General features: G+C 43.8%; 1 protein-coding gene across 3 annotated transcripts in view; it reads left to right on the top strand.

Annotated features, from left to right (window-relative positions):
• Positions 1–15,128, top strand: part of UNC80 (unc-80 homolog, NALCN channel complex subunit) — a gene marked incomplete at its 5' end in the record, with an annotated part of 130,324 nt that overhangs the window by 110,087 nt on the left and 5,109 nt on the right. For 2 of the 3 annotated variants that reach the window (XM_082055063.1, XM_082055064.1), the window contains 7 exons: positions 1,357–1,541; positions 2,425–2,590; positions 3,475–3,654; positions 5,627–5,765; positions 7,803–7,859; positions 13,878–13,959; positions 14,482–14,593. In XM_082055063.1, coding sequence (XP_081911189.1) covers positions 1,357–1,541; positions 2,425–2,590; positions 3,475–3,654; positions 5,627–5,765; positions 7,803–7,859; positions 13,878–13,959; positions 14,482–14,593 — 921 coding nt within the window. The remainder of the gene's footprint in view (positions 1–1,356; positions 1,542–2,424; positions 2,591–3,474; positions 3,655–5,626; positions 5,766–7,802; positions 7,860–13,877; positions 13,960–14,481; positions 14,594–15,128) is intronic. The other variant, XM_082055065.1, reaches the window with a different exon arrangement.

The raw sequence follows: 15,128 nt of genomic DNA, 5'->3' as shown, positions 1-15,128 counted from the left end.
AGTATCTCTGGACTGTATTGCAATGTGAGCAGTGTCTGCACTGCAGCTGGAGGAGATTGCAGCACAGGTAGAAGTCACTCAGTTTTCATACTTCCAGAATATAGCAGTGAAGCCACAAAAGGCAAGTTAGCCTGCCTGCCAGCCCCTAACTTTGTAGCCTCCCTGGCCCTTGACTAGCAAGGGTGAAATGTGATGCAGTCGGTCTGCCTGCTGGCCCTGCACACACACGGTCCTTACTGATGGGTATTCCCTCTGCTCACTGTCTGCTGCTGCAAAGGTAGTACTGTGTTTTCTCACATGTGACCCACAGGTGAAAGGAAAGAAAAAGTAATCAAATTGAAGATGCAGCAGCACTGCAGGTTATCAGGGCTATATGGGGAGAGTTTTGTCTCAAAGCTCTCACTCCTTCAAACAGCTTCTCTGTTTCTGATTTCGTGAGGGCATTTATTCAAAGACTTATATTCAGGTCCTTGTTAACCCATATCTGAGAACTGGGGTGACACTGGTGAAAAAATGGCAGTTCACCACTGATTTAGTCCCCCACCCCAACAAACTTGAATACGGATGTGTGATGGCTGAGATATCTTGGCCATCCCAGCAAGAAAGATGGAGTAGTCAACCTTTCCCCAACCATTTCCAGGCCTCCCTGTTTGTTCCAGACCAGGGGAGCATGGAAAGGAGGAGATTCCTTGTCCCTCCTGTGAGCTGCCCACTTTAATATAGAGCATTGTTTTGAATCTAATCACTGTTCATGGCCATTTGCAAAGCAGTGCTTTTGTGAATTATGGCCCTTGGCTTACTGGACCGTGTTTTTGTTTAGATTACAGTTTGCCCCATGACTCATGCAGCTGCACTGCTAGAAAGGCTCTTTTCATTACCCTGTAAATAACCTGGAGGTTATTGTGCCTACAGGGTGACTCTTTGTGTGGATATGCTTGATCAAGATTTTTGAGCTTGTCTGATCAGCCAGGGCTGTATTCCCCCCCCAGGCTGCTTTCCAAATATCTGAATTCCAGGAAGACAAAAGAACTCTGCAGGGAGGGAGAGGTGAAGCTATAGCAAGAAAATACAGAGAAACTTAGGTACAAAATGGGAGAGTTTCTCTGGAAATGGGACCCTCAGTCCTGATCCTGAGGCCTTTATTATAAGACAGTTGCCCACCTTCCCTGACATGTTTGGGGACTGATAGACAAGGCAGGTGTGGCTCTGAGGTGTGTGGGTGTGCATGTGCACGTCCATGCATGCATGCTTGTGTAGGTTTGTGCCCACTGTGGTCACCCCTTTTCTCCCTCAACGCTTGCAAGAGACACTGATAACATCTCTGACTGCTGCTTGCTGGTGTGTGTTCCTCTGTAGCCCTGAAGGTGATCCTTGTTTGCTTTGAACGCCAACTGGACAGTCAGTGGTACTGGCTGAGCCTGCAAGTCAAAGAGATGGCACTGCGGAAGGTGGGAGGGCTGGCCCTGTGGGATTTCCTCGACTTTATCGTGCGAACACGGATCCCTATCTTTGTGCTCCTTCGGCCCTTCATCCAGTGCAAGGTAACAGTTGCTTTGGCTCCTGACAGATCACTCCCTGAAGGCAAGATATCCTTTGTTCCCCTGCTGAGAACAGAGGAACAGCACTCCTGGAAGAACTGTGTATCTATGGAGAGAACAACTTTTCAGAAGTTAGTAGGCCTGAGAACCCTTTGAAACTATAATTAGTCACAGGGCTTTTTCCTAGACAACACTAACAAGTAGGCCAGTTATACCAGAGCTCTGATCCACGGAGTACAGCTACTCTTAGTTCTCTTGGATGAGGAAGTACTATTGGGCTCAACCAAGAGGGTTCGCATGCAGACTTAATTTTGCAACAAAGGCACTCAAAGCACTTGGAAGTAGGGTGGATGCTCTGAGGGGTGTTGGCATGGTTGGCAGAAATCTTCCAGAAATCTCTCTTCTGCACAGAGCCAGGCAACGCAGTTAACAGCCAGGAAGCTGGCTGTTTCCATCTCTTGGGTGAAGGTTCTGACAGGACCGTTGTGGATGGACAGACAGCTGCTAGGCTGAGGTGACCAGGGCTTAAGTTAATCGTGGCTCTTCGCTGCTTGCCAGCTAGACTAGCACGTGGTACTCCGCCTTATTTAGCCTACCATGTCTCACCATTTGGACTAAATCCTCTAGGAGGAAGGAGCTGTCTCACGTGAGGGCAGAGCTTAGCATAAGGAAGCCCCATGTACCAATGTCAGTGAGGTTTTGGCACCTGTTCAATCAAATATAAGGTTGACCATGAAACATAGGTAGATAGTGTCATAGCTAGAGTTAAAACCTCATGCCTACAAAGAGGACAATCTGCTAGCTGCAGGCACATGCTGGTCTGGAGATCAATCTCAGTTCTCTGGACATCATTTCCCTGCAATGCTAACATGTCCCAATTTTGCAGCTGCTGGCCCAGCCGGCTGAGAACCACGAGGAGCTGACTGCCCGACAGCACATTGCTGACCAGCTGGAGAGACGGTTCATACCGCGCCCGCTCTGCAAGAGCTCCCTCATCGCCGAGTTCAATAACGAGCTGAAGATCCTGAAGGAGGCCGTGCACAGCGGGTCTGGTAAGGAGCAGAGGGGAGAGCTGAGGGCCATCAACCCAATCTGCCCAGCTGGCTTGCCCATAAAGTCATTTGTGAGGCAGACCTGCCCGCTGCTGTGGCGTTGTCCACCCACACCCTGGCAGCCTGCCCCTGGATCAGGCCCTATGCCCAGCCTTGCCACTGGACAGCCAACACAAGTCCAGGTTAGTGGTGAAATGCACCTTGTCATGCCCATTTTTTTCTGCTAAATCTGAGTCCTGTTTCCCAGCAGCCACATCTTGCTGTCACAGTCAGCTTGTGCAGCCCCAACCCACAAGGCAGCAAGCCACTACCTACATCTCTGTAAATCCAAAGCTGCTCCTGCAGAAACCTCTGGCTGTTTGACAGCAGATATGTCTCCTCGTTTGACCTCTTGGGCTCTTTTTTATTTTTCCCTACTGTGAGATGCAGATCAGCATCCCTGAGCTGGCGGTGCACTGAATTCTCTCTTACGTGAAGGGACATTTTTCTCCTGTACAGTCACCCTTGTTACCACGAGATGGCAGCCACTGCTTACACATGGCAAGCAATTTTATGTGCTTTGTTCTTAAGAAAACAAATTAAAAAAAGAAAATGCCTCAACCTTTTCTCCTTGGCAATAATTTACCTTGTTCCTAAATGTTGAAGGTGATCTGGAAAATACAGTGCTAAGGTTAAGGGAGAAAACAAGATTGCGTAAGAAAAAAACCCACAGATTTTGGACAGATGAGGTGAGCCAGGGCAATCGTGCATGTTTTATCACCTCTGCCAACCCCTGCCCCACTAGTCTGTGCAGAATCAGGTGCCTGACATGATAGGCATGCTCAGCTGGTTATTGATTTCCAGTACCATCACTGAGTTGGGTTTGGTTTCCCACTCTTGCGCAGCTTACCAAGGGAAGACATCTGTGAGCACCGTGGGCACCTCCACCTCCGCTTACCGCCTGAGCTTGGCCACCATGTCCCGCTCCAACACCGGCACGGGCACAGTCTGGGAGCAGGACAGCGAGCCATCCCAGCAGGCCTCGCAGGACACGCTGAGCCGCACAGATGAGGAGGATGAAGAAAGTACGTGGCTCTTGGTTCAAGCTAAGGCCCCAGTGTTGAAGATGTTTTCCTGATGCCCCTTTCTCGAGGGGAAGACAGTCAGTTGTCCCTGTACCAGTGTGAACAACAGGTCCATAGAGGCATGAGGCTGAGAAACTGGTGTGGTTGCTACACCATTCGTGGTGTTAAAGCTTGGGTCATTGCATGCTCCCTCATTCCCATTGGGTAGGAAAAAGGGAAGGCAACAGGCAGATGAATGGGACCTGGGAATAACTTCAGTGAGTGGGACCTGGGCTAACATGTGGTCCTCACAGTATCGACAAGGCACTTGGCAACCAGTTCTCTCTTTGGCCCCCATCACGACAGCAGGCAGGGGCTGTGGCCGGCTCTGTAGTCAGGATCCTGTTCCTGCAGGATCTGAGTGCTTCCTGCTCATCGCTTCTGCCCAGATGCTCTGACGTGGAATATGTTGTCCTTGTGCTGCATGGGATCCAGCTGTGGCTCTCTGCAGGCTGGAATATCTGTGTGCTTGTGTCACTCGATTAACAAAGAGGAAATTAAACCTTAAACCTACTGACAACAAAAGCTTGATCTCCCTTTTGGGCAGCTGGCAGGTTCTGGGGTTGCCAGGCTTTCTGGCACCCATTTAGAAGGAATAGGACAGTGAGTCTTTCAGGGACTAATTTGCAATGACCTGAACGTGGCTTTGTAATTTCAGCTGAGTTTCATGTTATTCTTGGAATTTTGCCTTCTCTCTGCTTGTCAGTTGTCCATCACTGAAAGCCAGGGTAGAGAATTCTGCTCATGTGCCATCAAGCTTGGGATTCCCCCTGCTTTAGCAGGAATACTGTCTTCTGGTGCTGCAACAGTTGGTTGCCTTATGCCTCAATATCTGAAACTCAGGTACTTAATTTCTGTATTTGAGGACTGCTGACTATTCCCCAGAGACATTAAAATCAGTAAAAAACAGGTTTAAAAGAAGGGCCTGTGCAGTCATGGAAGAATTGCCTTTTGAGAAAGAACAGCCTGAAACTTTCCAGCCTGAGCCCAACTTTATTTGAGCTGGGTTCATCACTAACCATTGCACAATCCACCCAGTATTGTACTGCTGATACGTTGCTCAGATACTCACTGTGGCAAACTCTGGTTTCAGAGTCATATTAATTATGAGCCACTGTGTGGAATGATGAGTCCTATCTTCCTATGTGCTTGCAGCAGTATTGCTTCAGCCCTGCTTTGGCCTAATGATGCCATAAAATATTTCAGTATATCAAAACTGGAAATGTTCAAAAAGAAAAGAGAAAATTACACAAAACTTCCCCTTTGTTTGCTTGTTAGTAAGGTTTGTTGTGGTAAGAACCACAACGGAGCCATTTCTTTCCAGGTACTTTATATCATTTTAAACAGCACGGAAAATTTCAAGCAGTCCTGATCACAATCCAACTGTTGGCATAATTCAGTTGCAGTATGATGTACTTGAGGCAGTTTATCCTTTTTTTTGTGACATTCTCAAATGTATGTCCCAGACAGTGTCAGTTCTGCATTTTGCTGTTACATATTTTATCTTTTGTAAGAGTGCCTTGCTATATCATAGCAGCAGTTTATTTGACACCAGCAAAATGTCCAGATACAACATTTATGCTAGAAAATAGTGTATATTAACAAACAATTTATTGATCACAGGAATTAAACCCTAGTGGAAGCTGAATTCCCCAAACATGTTCTCCTGAAAGCCATATAAGCTGAAAGCATACATAAAAATCCCTACCCCACGTGTGCTGGGTTTCCTCATCCTGCTGGGTTTTGTGCATCTGTCTTTCTGAACTGTGACTGTAAAATCTAATGGAAGTATTCAAATTTGCAGGCTTGGGGTCTTGGTAAGTAGATGCTGGGTACACCTCTGGCATCCTGCTAACTCTTGGCAACTGTAAATATATAGGTGGGGTTTGGAGTGGTTGTTTCCTCTCTTTTCCTGTTTTTTCTTGCTTTTTAGATGATTCCTTGAGCATGCCCAGTGTGGTAAGTGAACAAGAAGCATACCTTATGGGTGCCATTGGGAGGAGGCGGTTCTCCAGCCATCTCTCCAGCGTGTCTGCACCTCAGGCTGAGGTGGGCATGTTACCCAGCCAAAGGTAACAACATGAGCTTTTCACCTTTCCCATTATAGTCATGAGAGCAGAAATGGTGCAGGTATATTATGTGTACATCAGAGATGCGGGGTAGTAGAATCAGTATGAGCATAGTGATGCTAAATTAATTAATCCTGAAATAGTGCTGGACCAAGGGTGCGGGGTTGGAAACAGGGATTTGCCAGGATGATCTGTGTCATGTGAAGTCCGTAAGAACAAGCTATCATCTACAGAAACCGTCTTCTTAAACAGTTTCAGAAACCCTCAGCACTATTATTCTCCTCTGGTACTACCATGGATAGCAAAAGAAAGTAAATTATTTGGGGGTTCTATGATGAACTAGGGGACCATACACAGTCTGTGAAGGAAGTGAGAGGAATCCTGAGAAGCTGGGAAAGGAGGCAGAGGCATCTTGTTTGATTTATTTTGTTTTCTTCCATGCAGTCTTTGTCCTTCCTAGAACAGTAACTCACTCATCACGGAAACTGAATGTCAGGTTCGAAAATGGGATTTAACACTGTTCGAAATCAGAAATACACTAGTTGATAGAAATACCTGTGAATGCATTATTCCTGGTCAACATGGAGTAGTGAGAAAGAGATTGGAATCTGGGAAATATCCATCTTTAGAAGATGCAGATAAAAGTTTTGCATTTAAATGTGGGCTTTTTTGCTAAGAAATGTTTATTGTTTTATTTGTCTGCAACATAGTTATCCAAGGATATATGACAACAGACAGATTAATTTATGTTATTTCCTTTGAACCTTTAAAGAGTAAATTCTACATTATCTCTTGACCAGCCTTGGAAAATCAAGCAATAATTGTTCCCTCCCCACTCTTGTTTGGAATTAAAGAAATAACCTTGATACAAGAAAGAAAAGTAACAGCTGTGGCACATACCAGCAGAGATAGGGGAAGTGATTTACAAGAGAGAAGTTGCACAGATTTTATCTGGGAGTTTTCACAAAAGGGCTTACAGGAACTCATTTGACTTTTGAACTCAATCGATTCAGTCCCTTTGTTTCTTGAAAAATTAATATTCAAGCCTGCATTTTACCCAATCTTTCACTGCCATCTTCAATGCATAAACTTCTTGAGAGTCACAGCTGACCGATAGCAATGTTTGCTTTGCGCAATCCCAAGTCATGGTGATGCTGAGAAAAAAAAATATTTTAATTACAACAGAGCTATGCTCTCTGCTTTTTCAAGTACATGGTATACCAGGAGAACTGCCTTTCATCTGCGTAGGGAAAGTACAAGCTCAGCAAGCATAATCATAGCCCACAACGTGGTGCCCTTTTTAGTTATGGATGGTCTCTGGGCTTTCAGACAGCCTCGCAAATGTAAACTAATTAATGTTAAGTAGTATTATTATTGCTTTCCTGCTGGTAACCTAGCAGACTGCTTGCTTGCTTTCATGTTTTTCCTATGGGTTGAGAAGGCTGTTCCTGCCTGAATGGCTGAAGTGTAGAAAAGCAGTGTGATTGTGTACTCGTTTGCTAGGATCCACGCCAGCTGTTTACTCAGTTGTGTTGCACTGCAAGACCTTGTTTTCCAGATGTTTGTCCTTAGAGTCATACCAGAAGGAGAGTGGTCTGTAGCTCATGGGAGACAGATTAGCGCTCCCTCAGGAAGAAGTGACTCACGGGGAAGGCAGAAGAAAAAAGCTTTCTATGAAGCTGGAAGTAAATAGAACCAGAATAAATGTCAATGCTGCGGGAAAACAGTTCCTTGCTATTATTTCCTATGGAAACACATCCCATTGAACTTCTCAGCTCCCTACTTCTCAGCAGAAATGTAGAAGTCTCCATGTAGTGTAAACTCCCTCTAAAGACTGCTCCTGTTATCAGATGTTCTTTCAGCTCCTCTGAGTCATGTATGTGCTGTTGAGCGTGCAAGACCAATTAATGTTACCATCCTTTTTTTACTTTTTTTTTTTTTTTAGCTCCTTTGATATTTTTTCCCTTGAAAACAGAGACAATCGCATGCTTTTTTGCATTTTCTTTCCCTAAATTCTTAATCTCCCTGCCCCTCCTGCAGTGAACCTAATGTCCTCGATGACTCCCCGAGCCTGGCCACTGAGGGCAGCCTCTCTAGGTACAGTGTTAACACTACCTGTCTGTCAGTGTGTGTGCTGGGAAACGAGACGTTTCCAATCTCCTCTGTCTCTTCCCTTCACCTTTTGTCGCTCTTTCCATCTCTGTCTCTTGTGGCTCATTGATATTCAGGCCTGCAAGTCAAAGGTGTAGCAACCCACCTTCAGTTTTCAGCTTTGATTGCTAACAACTTTGAGGAGGCGGACGGGAAGACGAAAGAAAAAGCTGTAGCAAGTGAAATAGCAGTCTGGCTGGCTCACCTCAGGGTTTTCCCCTGTTTAGTGATTTCCTAAAAGGCATGAGAAAGATCATCCATGAGGCATTAGCTGTAGCCTGTTATAAGCATTAGTCTGGAGGCTTATATAAAACAGAGACATCTGTTTTTCCATTCATCTCGCAATGCTGTCACCACAAAAGACTTAAGAACTATATCAAGTTGTGTTCTTTAGCATCCACTAACAAAAATCATTATGATAAGTCCCATGGAATATAGTTCTCTGCAGATGGTTTGCAGTAATTCTTGCTATTTTTACAAAATGTTTCCAGTTCTCAAATGACAGATTTAGAAGGCTTGCAGGTGAACAGGTCGAGCCGTTCCCCCTTACCCATGGGCAGGGAAGTTTGCGGGCAAGCGCTCTTAGAGCCGTGTCTATCGAATGGCCCAGGAGTGAGTGCAGAAGGGAGGTCTGCACCTCCTGCAGCCAGCTCAGATGTGTCAGTCGTCCTTACTGTCCTGCTGCTGTGCTCGCACCTCTCAACCCATCCTCACGAGGTTGGAGAGCCGTCGTTAGTCCCAAGAGCATCTGTGTCTCCTTCCAGAAGAACATGGCCCCTGATGTTCGCAACCTGGAGAGCAACACACTATTTTGTTACTTTCCCACACCAGCTGAAGTTGTGAATATGTTAAAAGATGTTTGTGTGGGTGGTTTTTATTTTGTTGGCTTGGTTTTAGATGCCAGCAGCATTTTTTTGGGATGGGGACAGGCTGCTTTGTTCATTTGTTCATTCTCCTCAGCTGACAAATCGGTGGTGGTGTCACTGAGATCATCCCATGATTCATGGTGTACTTTGTGTGCGTGAATCCTGCTTGCGCAGATCGGTCTCCAGTTGGTGCTACGCTAGGAGTGGCGTTAGGAAGACATTGGTGGCTTGTTGGCTGAGGCAGGAATATTGTTGTCTGGGTTTGTGATGAAGCAAAATGGATTGCGTGGTCACGTGAGCATGTTTTAGGACCTAAAGAGAACAGATTCAACTGAAGAAGTGCTGTCCCTTAAGTAGAGACTACAGTTGAGGAGGATGATGAAGGAGAAGGTCCATATCTGAGTTAAAGACATAATGACCTGATACCAGGTTACATCAGCATTGAATTTGAAACGTTTTGATCTTGTTAAGTGCACAGTGATGAGACTGAGGAATACGAGACAGCTAAGTCAACAGATGAGATCCAATACAGTTACTTATTTCAAACCCTGAAATGTAATCAGCTCTCCAATGGGTTCCTACTAATTTCTGTCACACCAATTTTTTCCTGGGGACCAGGACACTGTCGTCTACCCAGCTCTATGGTACAGGGATTTCCTTAGGCAAAAAGGTTGACAGATGTAGTTGGGAGTCGGTTCTGTTGAGGTTTGTTTATTCTTGTCAAGGAGCAGGCACTAACATCTGAAAGAAGCATCAGGGCTGCAAAGCCTTAGAAAGAGTGAAGACAGGGAAATACTGCAAATTTTTATAAAAAGGCTGGGTTAGAGTTCTGTGACGAAGAAAAGATGTTTCAACTGTATTGTTAAATTGTGCAAACTGGATTCCTCTCCTAAAGGACAGCAGTAATAAAGAAGACATTGTATGAGCTTATTGTGCTGTGGGGATCATAGGACAGAATTAATGTGGCTTTATATTCAGGAATATTAGTTTTGAATAAAGCAGGTTTGATTTTTTTCTTACATAACTTTGAGTTTGGCTGGAGCACAATAATAACAACTGTTTAGGATTGCCTTTTGAATTCAAAAGCTGATGTTTAGTCATAACTGACATAAAGAAATAAATGATATGGAGACTAGACTCTTATGGATGGTAGAAGTTTTAAAAAAAGCTAAATAGCGACAAACACAAAAGAAGTATAAAGTCTGTTTCCCTTTGTTCTATAGCAATTAGAGCTGGCCATGTAGAAAAGCAGGGAAGATGGGAAGGGGACAGGATTTAAGTGCTCAGAAATAAACAGACAGCATGGGGTTCAGGGCTGAGGAGCATATGATTTGTTGTGTTTGTAGTCTGAGAGGAGAGGATATTTTCCCAAATTAGAAAGGAAGAAGAATGAGAAGTCACTGGAATGGAAATCTGTTGCACAAACACATTTCCCTTTAATGTTTTTCGTTATGCCCATCCTAGCTTAATGGTGCCTACTAGGGAAAATCGGAGTGAATTCACATTGTCAGAGCAAGTATAGCAGATCAAACACTAACTGGACTAGGTTGTGTCTGGGAACACACGAGCTGGAGTTCATCTGCATTTTAACCCATTCTCCACTGGCCTTTGCCCACTAACCCTCTCATTCAAGTGTCTTGGGACACAAAATGTGTATGTTCCACTGTAATGGCGTGGCAAGCATGTACATCTTTTTAATAGACATTTAAACTCCTTGCTTCCTTTGTCTCTGTTTTGTTTTCTTTGTTCTTTCTTCTTTTTTTTTTTTTTTTTTTTTTTTTTTTTTGGCTGCATGGTTTCTTGTAATTCACGAGCACCACTTATAGTTGCCAACCCAACAATGTTTGTTTTAGCCTCCAACTGTGTGACTGCACTGGCTGTCAGTTCTTGCAGCGCTGGCAACATGCTTCCACAAAGTTGGGTTGATTTGATCTTTTGCTCACCTGTCTCTGCCTTGACTAAGTAATGGGAGTAACATTGTTGTGAAGATAAACCCCCTGACAGAGATACTCAGAGAGTGACGGAGCATCTTCATATTAGGCAGGAAAAATCTTCTGTTTTGTTATTCCAAAATAAATCTGGCTTAGGTACTGCAGAAAAGCCCTTTTTATCAATCACATTGCTACAAGAGGGAAACGTACTGTCAGCTGAAATGGCATTTGATTCGGTGTTCCTTGATTGGGTCCTATGGGCTGCCAGAAAAACAGTACATTCCTGGTCAGGTCTGGTAAACAAGGAGAGACAGAAACGGAGGGAGGGCTACACAGAGCCAGCAGTCTGCCTGCCACGCTAATTTTCACGGAAACAAGATCAGTAGTGCTGTTTGATGTAAAAAGAAAGCCTCACAAACACTCATGAAGTGAAAGGTTACACCTGAAAATTCAGCAAATCATCTGAAATTTGTGGTCTTTATCATTCTCTCTTTTTCCTTCCCTTCTTCAAAATTCAGGGACAGAAGGCAAAAAGACAGCAGGACTGTGCTGTGCACAGCCAGCTCTGCAAAACTCAGCTGCTCTCGCGTCCACCATTTGCCTGCAGTAGATATCTGTAATTTCAGCTCATAAGATCATCCCAAATTATACCAATTTGTGTAATGATTCAGTACTGGAGATAAACATCCACCAGCTCACTAAACTCATTTCACTTATGATATAAGCCAGGCTGAAAATCCCAGACTCCAGCAGGAAGACACAAAGTCCAGCCTTTCTTTTGCTCACCTGTTTGTCTGCAGTGCACAGACTACTCCATGGGAATCTTTTTTCCCTCACACACAGCCTCTGTGCTCTCATATAGTCCATGTACTCCTTTCAGATAACACTTTTTCAAAGCATTTTCATGATGCGTGTAAAATGAGTTTGTGTTTTGTACTGAATATAATTGTAGTCTTTCTGCTGCAGACATTTATGTCTCCTCACTCATAGAACTAGGAGTTACTGCTCCTTCATCAGAAATTGTAACTATTCTCACAAGCTAGTCCAATAGAAAATTATTTTTTCAAGACCTTCTCCAGCTAATTCCTATTTAATTCACGTACTGGTAACTACTCTAAAAACTTCTTAAAATTCAGAGGAATAAGTTTTTATGTAATCCTAGAAACAGAAGAATAAGAATATTCTACAAGCTGTAATTTCACGTAGTCTGGATCACAAATCTAAAGACTAATTTAAGCGTAGTCTCTTTGCTTTAATAAGGAATGATGCATTGCTTCTGGACCTCCCAGTCATGTGTGCTGCAGTCATTGTCTGGGTCAAGAACAGAGTCCTACTACCAGGAAGTAACTCTGAGGACTCTGCTTATTCATAGGCGGGTGTTTGCACGATGTTTAGGATGCTTTGTATGTAAATCATGTCAATACCCTACGTAAAAGCTGGAAATATGTTCCAGAGACTGATGATCTCATTTGGAAGAGCTGTCTGAGGGAGAAAATATATCTTGTTTGTTCTGGCTTTGAGCTTGCAGAAGCTTTTCTTTTTTTTCCAAACCACTGCAGCTGTGGTGAGATTGCTGAGGGCATGCCTAGGATTATTAGGCCGTGGTCAGACAATCAGAAGAGAAACAGCTTTAGGGTCTTAAGATGTCTCTCTCCTTGAAGTTGCCCATTGTTTCCCCAGTGGAGCTGCTGGAAACACACGCATATGGTTTAGTGCAAAGCCTGGCTTTAGTTTAAACAGATAAGGGAGGAAGGAATAGGACTTTCAGGTCAGGTAACCAGACTTTGACCCTAAGCAGACCAGGAAGCTCTGGATGTTCTGTTCCACCAAACCTTCTAAGGGCAATAACTTCTGCCAAAGCGAAGAATGAGCTGTTCAGGAAAGAGAACTTAAGTCTCTTCATGGACACCCTCCATGTCTTGTGTGACCATGTCTTTAGGTTTGTCTTCTTCCTCTGCTCCTGTAAGTCAGGCGATAAACCTTCACTCGGTTTATTGGTACCGAGCTCCTCCAGGGAGATCCAAGGAAAACATCTGGAGAAAAGAACATTGTTTTCCTTTAGATTGGTGCAGGCCAAAGCCAAAATGCATTGCAATACTGATTCTTCAACAATGTACACCAGATATAGCTGGAAGTTGCTTAAATAGGACATGTGGCTCAGTGGATTCCAGTCTGTCCCAAAGAAGCAGCTGCCTGATTTAAAAGAAGTCCATCTTAAATGTTAGTTGCTATTGTAACCATATGTCTCTCAGACATATTTCATTCAGCTAAAATGTTTTGTGACTGCTGTCTGCTAAATGAACAATTTTTAACTGTTTGGAGGAGTACAGTGCTGTGATAAAAATGAGGGGAGGGTGGTATTTTTCTATTAGGTAGATTAAATGGTCAGTTGAATGGTGGAATGAGATGGCACGTAGCCGAGTATGTTTTATTGCTAAAGATTCTTTCACTGCAGATTTTAATATATTTTGTGCTAAGATATTAAAAAGTAAAAAGCTGTGTTTCTATACATATATATAAAATTCATGTTTACTTGTCTTTTTTGTTTGTTAGCCACAAAAAGACTTAAGGCTGCAAGTGTTGAGTGTGGGGCCTTGTTCACATAACTCATGCATCCATTATGTGAATGGATCCTTTGTCACTTTGTGTTTGTTTTTTGTTTGTTGACTTAAACTGAAATTAAAACCAGATGACAAAATTGTGATGAGGCTGTGGAGTCTATCTGGGAGGAAAACATAGCTTTTACAATATTGTCCTTGAAAAAGGAAAAGCAAAGAAGAAGGCTTTTGAGCTAGGAAGCTGATATTCTTGGCTTCATCAATGTGGCAATGGATGCAGAGAAGTGAGTGTTGCTCAGTGGGATGCATCAATCAATGACTGAAAACTGAAATCTGCAGTTATTTATATTTGGATGCTACCTGTGCGTGGCCAAGTCCTGAATGCCATAACTCCACCTTCCACCCCTTCCTAAGCTCCAGAAGCCACAACCCAACAGACACGTCCCCCCATCCTTCAAAGACAGTATTGCTCTTTGAAGTGACCGTGCCATTAGTGGTTGGTTGGTTGGTTTCTTTCTTTATTGATTTATTTTAGTCACAATTGCCAGGACACCTACTAGCTTTACAGGGTGCTTCTGTGCTTGGCCTAATGCTGTCAACGTCTAACAGGGTGGCAAGTGTGCAGAGCGAGCCAGGACAGCAGAACCTTCTTCTGCAGCAGCCCCTGGGGCGGAAGAGAGGCCTACGGCAGGTGAGAACCTGGGGAGGGAACAAACCTGCACTCCCTCTGTTTGAGTAGGTTTGGGTTTTCTCATCTGAGTCTGTTTTGAAATGATTTGTGGATATGACATGTCTCTTCTACTTAATCTGTGATGTGCTTGTGCAATCTGTTGAGTGAGCAGGAACTGGAGCACAAGTCGTAGCCGCAAGGCCTAACAAATCCCTAAGAGAGGAGGTGCACTTGGTTTTGAATTCCTAAATCTTTTCATCTGCAAGCTTTTTTTTTTTTAATTTATTTTTTTTTTATTTTAATATATTAAACGATGGTCACACAATCTGCATTGCAGTACATGCAGTATTGAAACTGAAAAGGCACAAAACCCAGAAGTCAATGTGAAGGAGATATCTGAGCCATGGAAACCTTAAAACATATATCTGCTAAAAGTAAGAGTGAATGGATATCTAGAGGAATAGATGATGATCTGTTCTCCTTACAGAGAAGTTGTGTAACATGTGAACGTCCATCAGCCTAACTCTTGCTTCCAATGTTTAGCTTCGACGACCACTGCTGTCACGTCAGAAAACTCAAACCGAACCTCGTAGCCGTCATGGAGCTCGACTTTCAACCACGCGGAGGAGCATCCAGCCAAAACCAAAACCTGGCGGTAGGGCCGTGCTGCATTTCCAGAACCAGCACTTCATATTTGAAAGTAGAAAATACTACCTTGTTGATTTAGCTTAAAGGAAAAGTTAGTATGTTGTTAGCAGCCTCTTTAAAATGAAGTCCCAGTGGTTTTATCCTTTTTCCTAGTAAGTGAATATCCTGTCAGAAAATCACCCCTCAAAACACTTTGTTGGTTTGCCCAAAGGCTTTTAAGGTGAAACTGAACATGGACGGTGAATGATCATGTCTTGTGGAGGATTTAGGGGACAGGTATCCTCTCTTCAGGATGCCTTGTCCAAAACCTCCAGAGGTGTAAATTTGAAGCTGCTGTTGAGAGTAATAGAAAGAAGGAATTTTCCCATCAGTTGTAAGCTCAGCAGTATAGAGCTTTATGGGTTGTGTATGGAAATGAATATAGGACTGTTCTAGTCCATGCCATATGTTTGCAGGAGTCAGCAGCACCCAGCAGAGCAGGTGTCTGCATTCTGTACCATCTGAAATGAGTGGTTAACTTTGGAGGAAACGCCTGGGGGAGC

Source organism: Streptopelia decaocto (genome assembly GCF_964273445.1).
Source record: "Streptopelia decaocto genome assembly, chromosome: 6".
Lineage (NCBI taxonomy): Eukaryota > Metazoa > Chordata > Aves > Columbiformes > Columbidae > Streptopelia > Streptopelia decaocto.
Note: the sequence above shows the minus strand (reverse complement) of the source record. Positions and strands in the feature narration are given on the sequence as shown.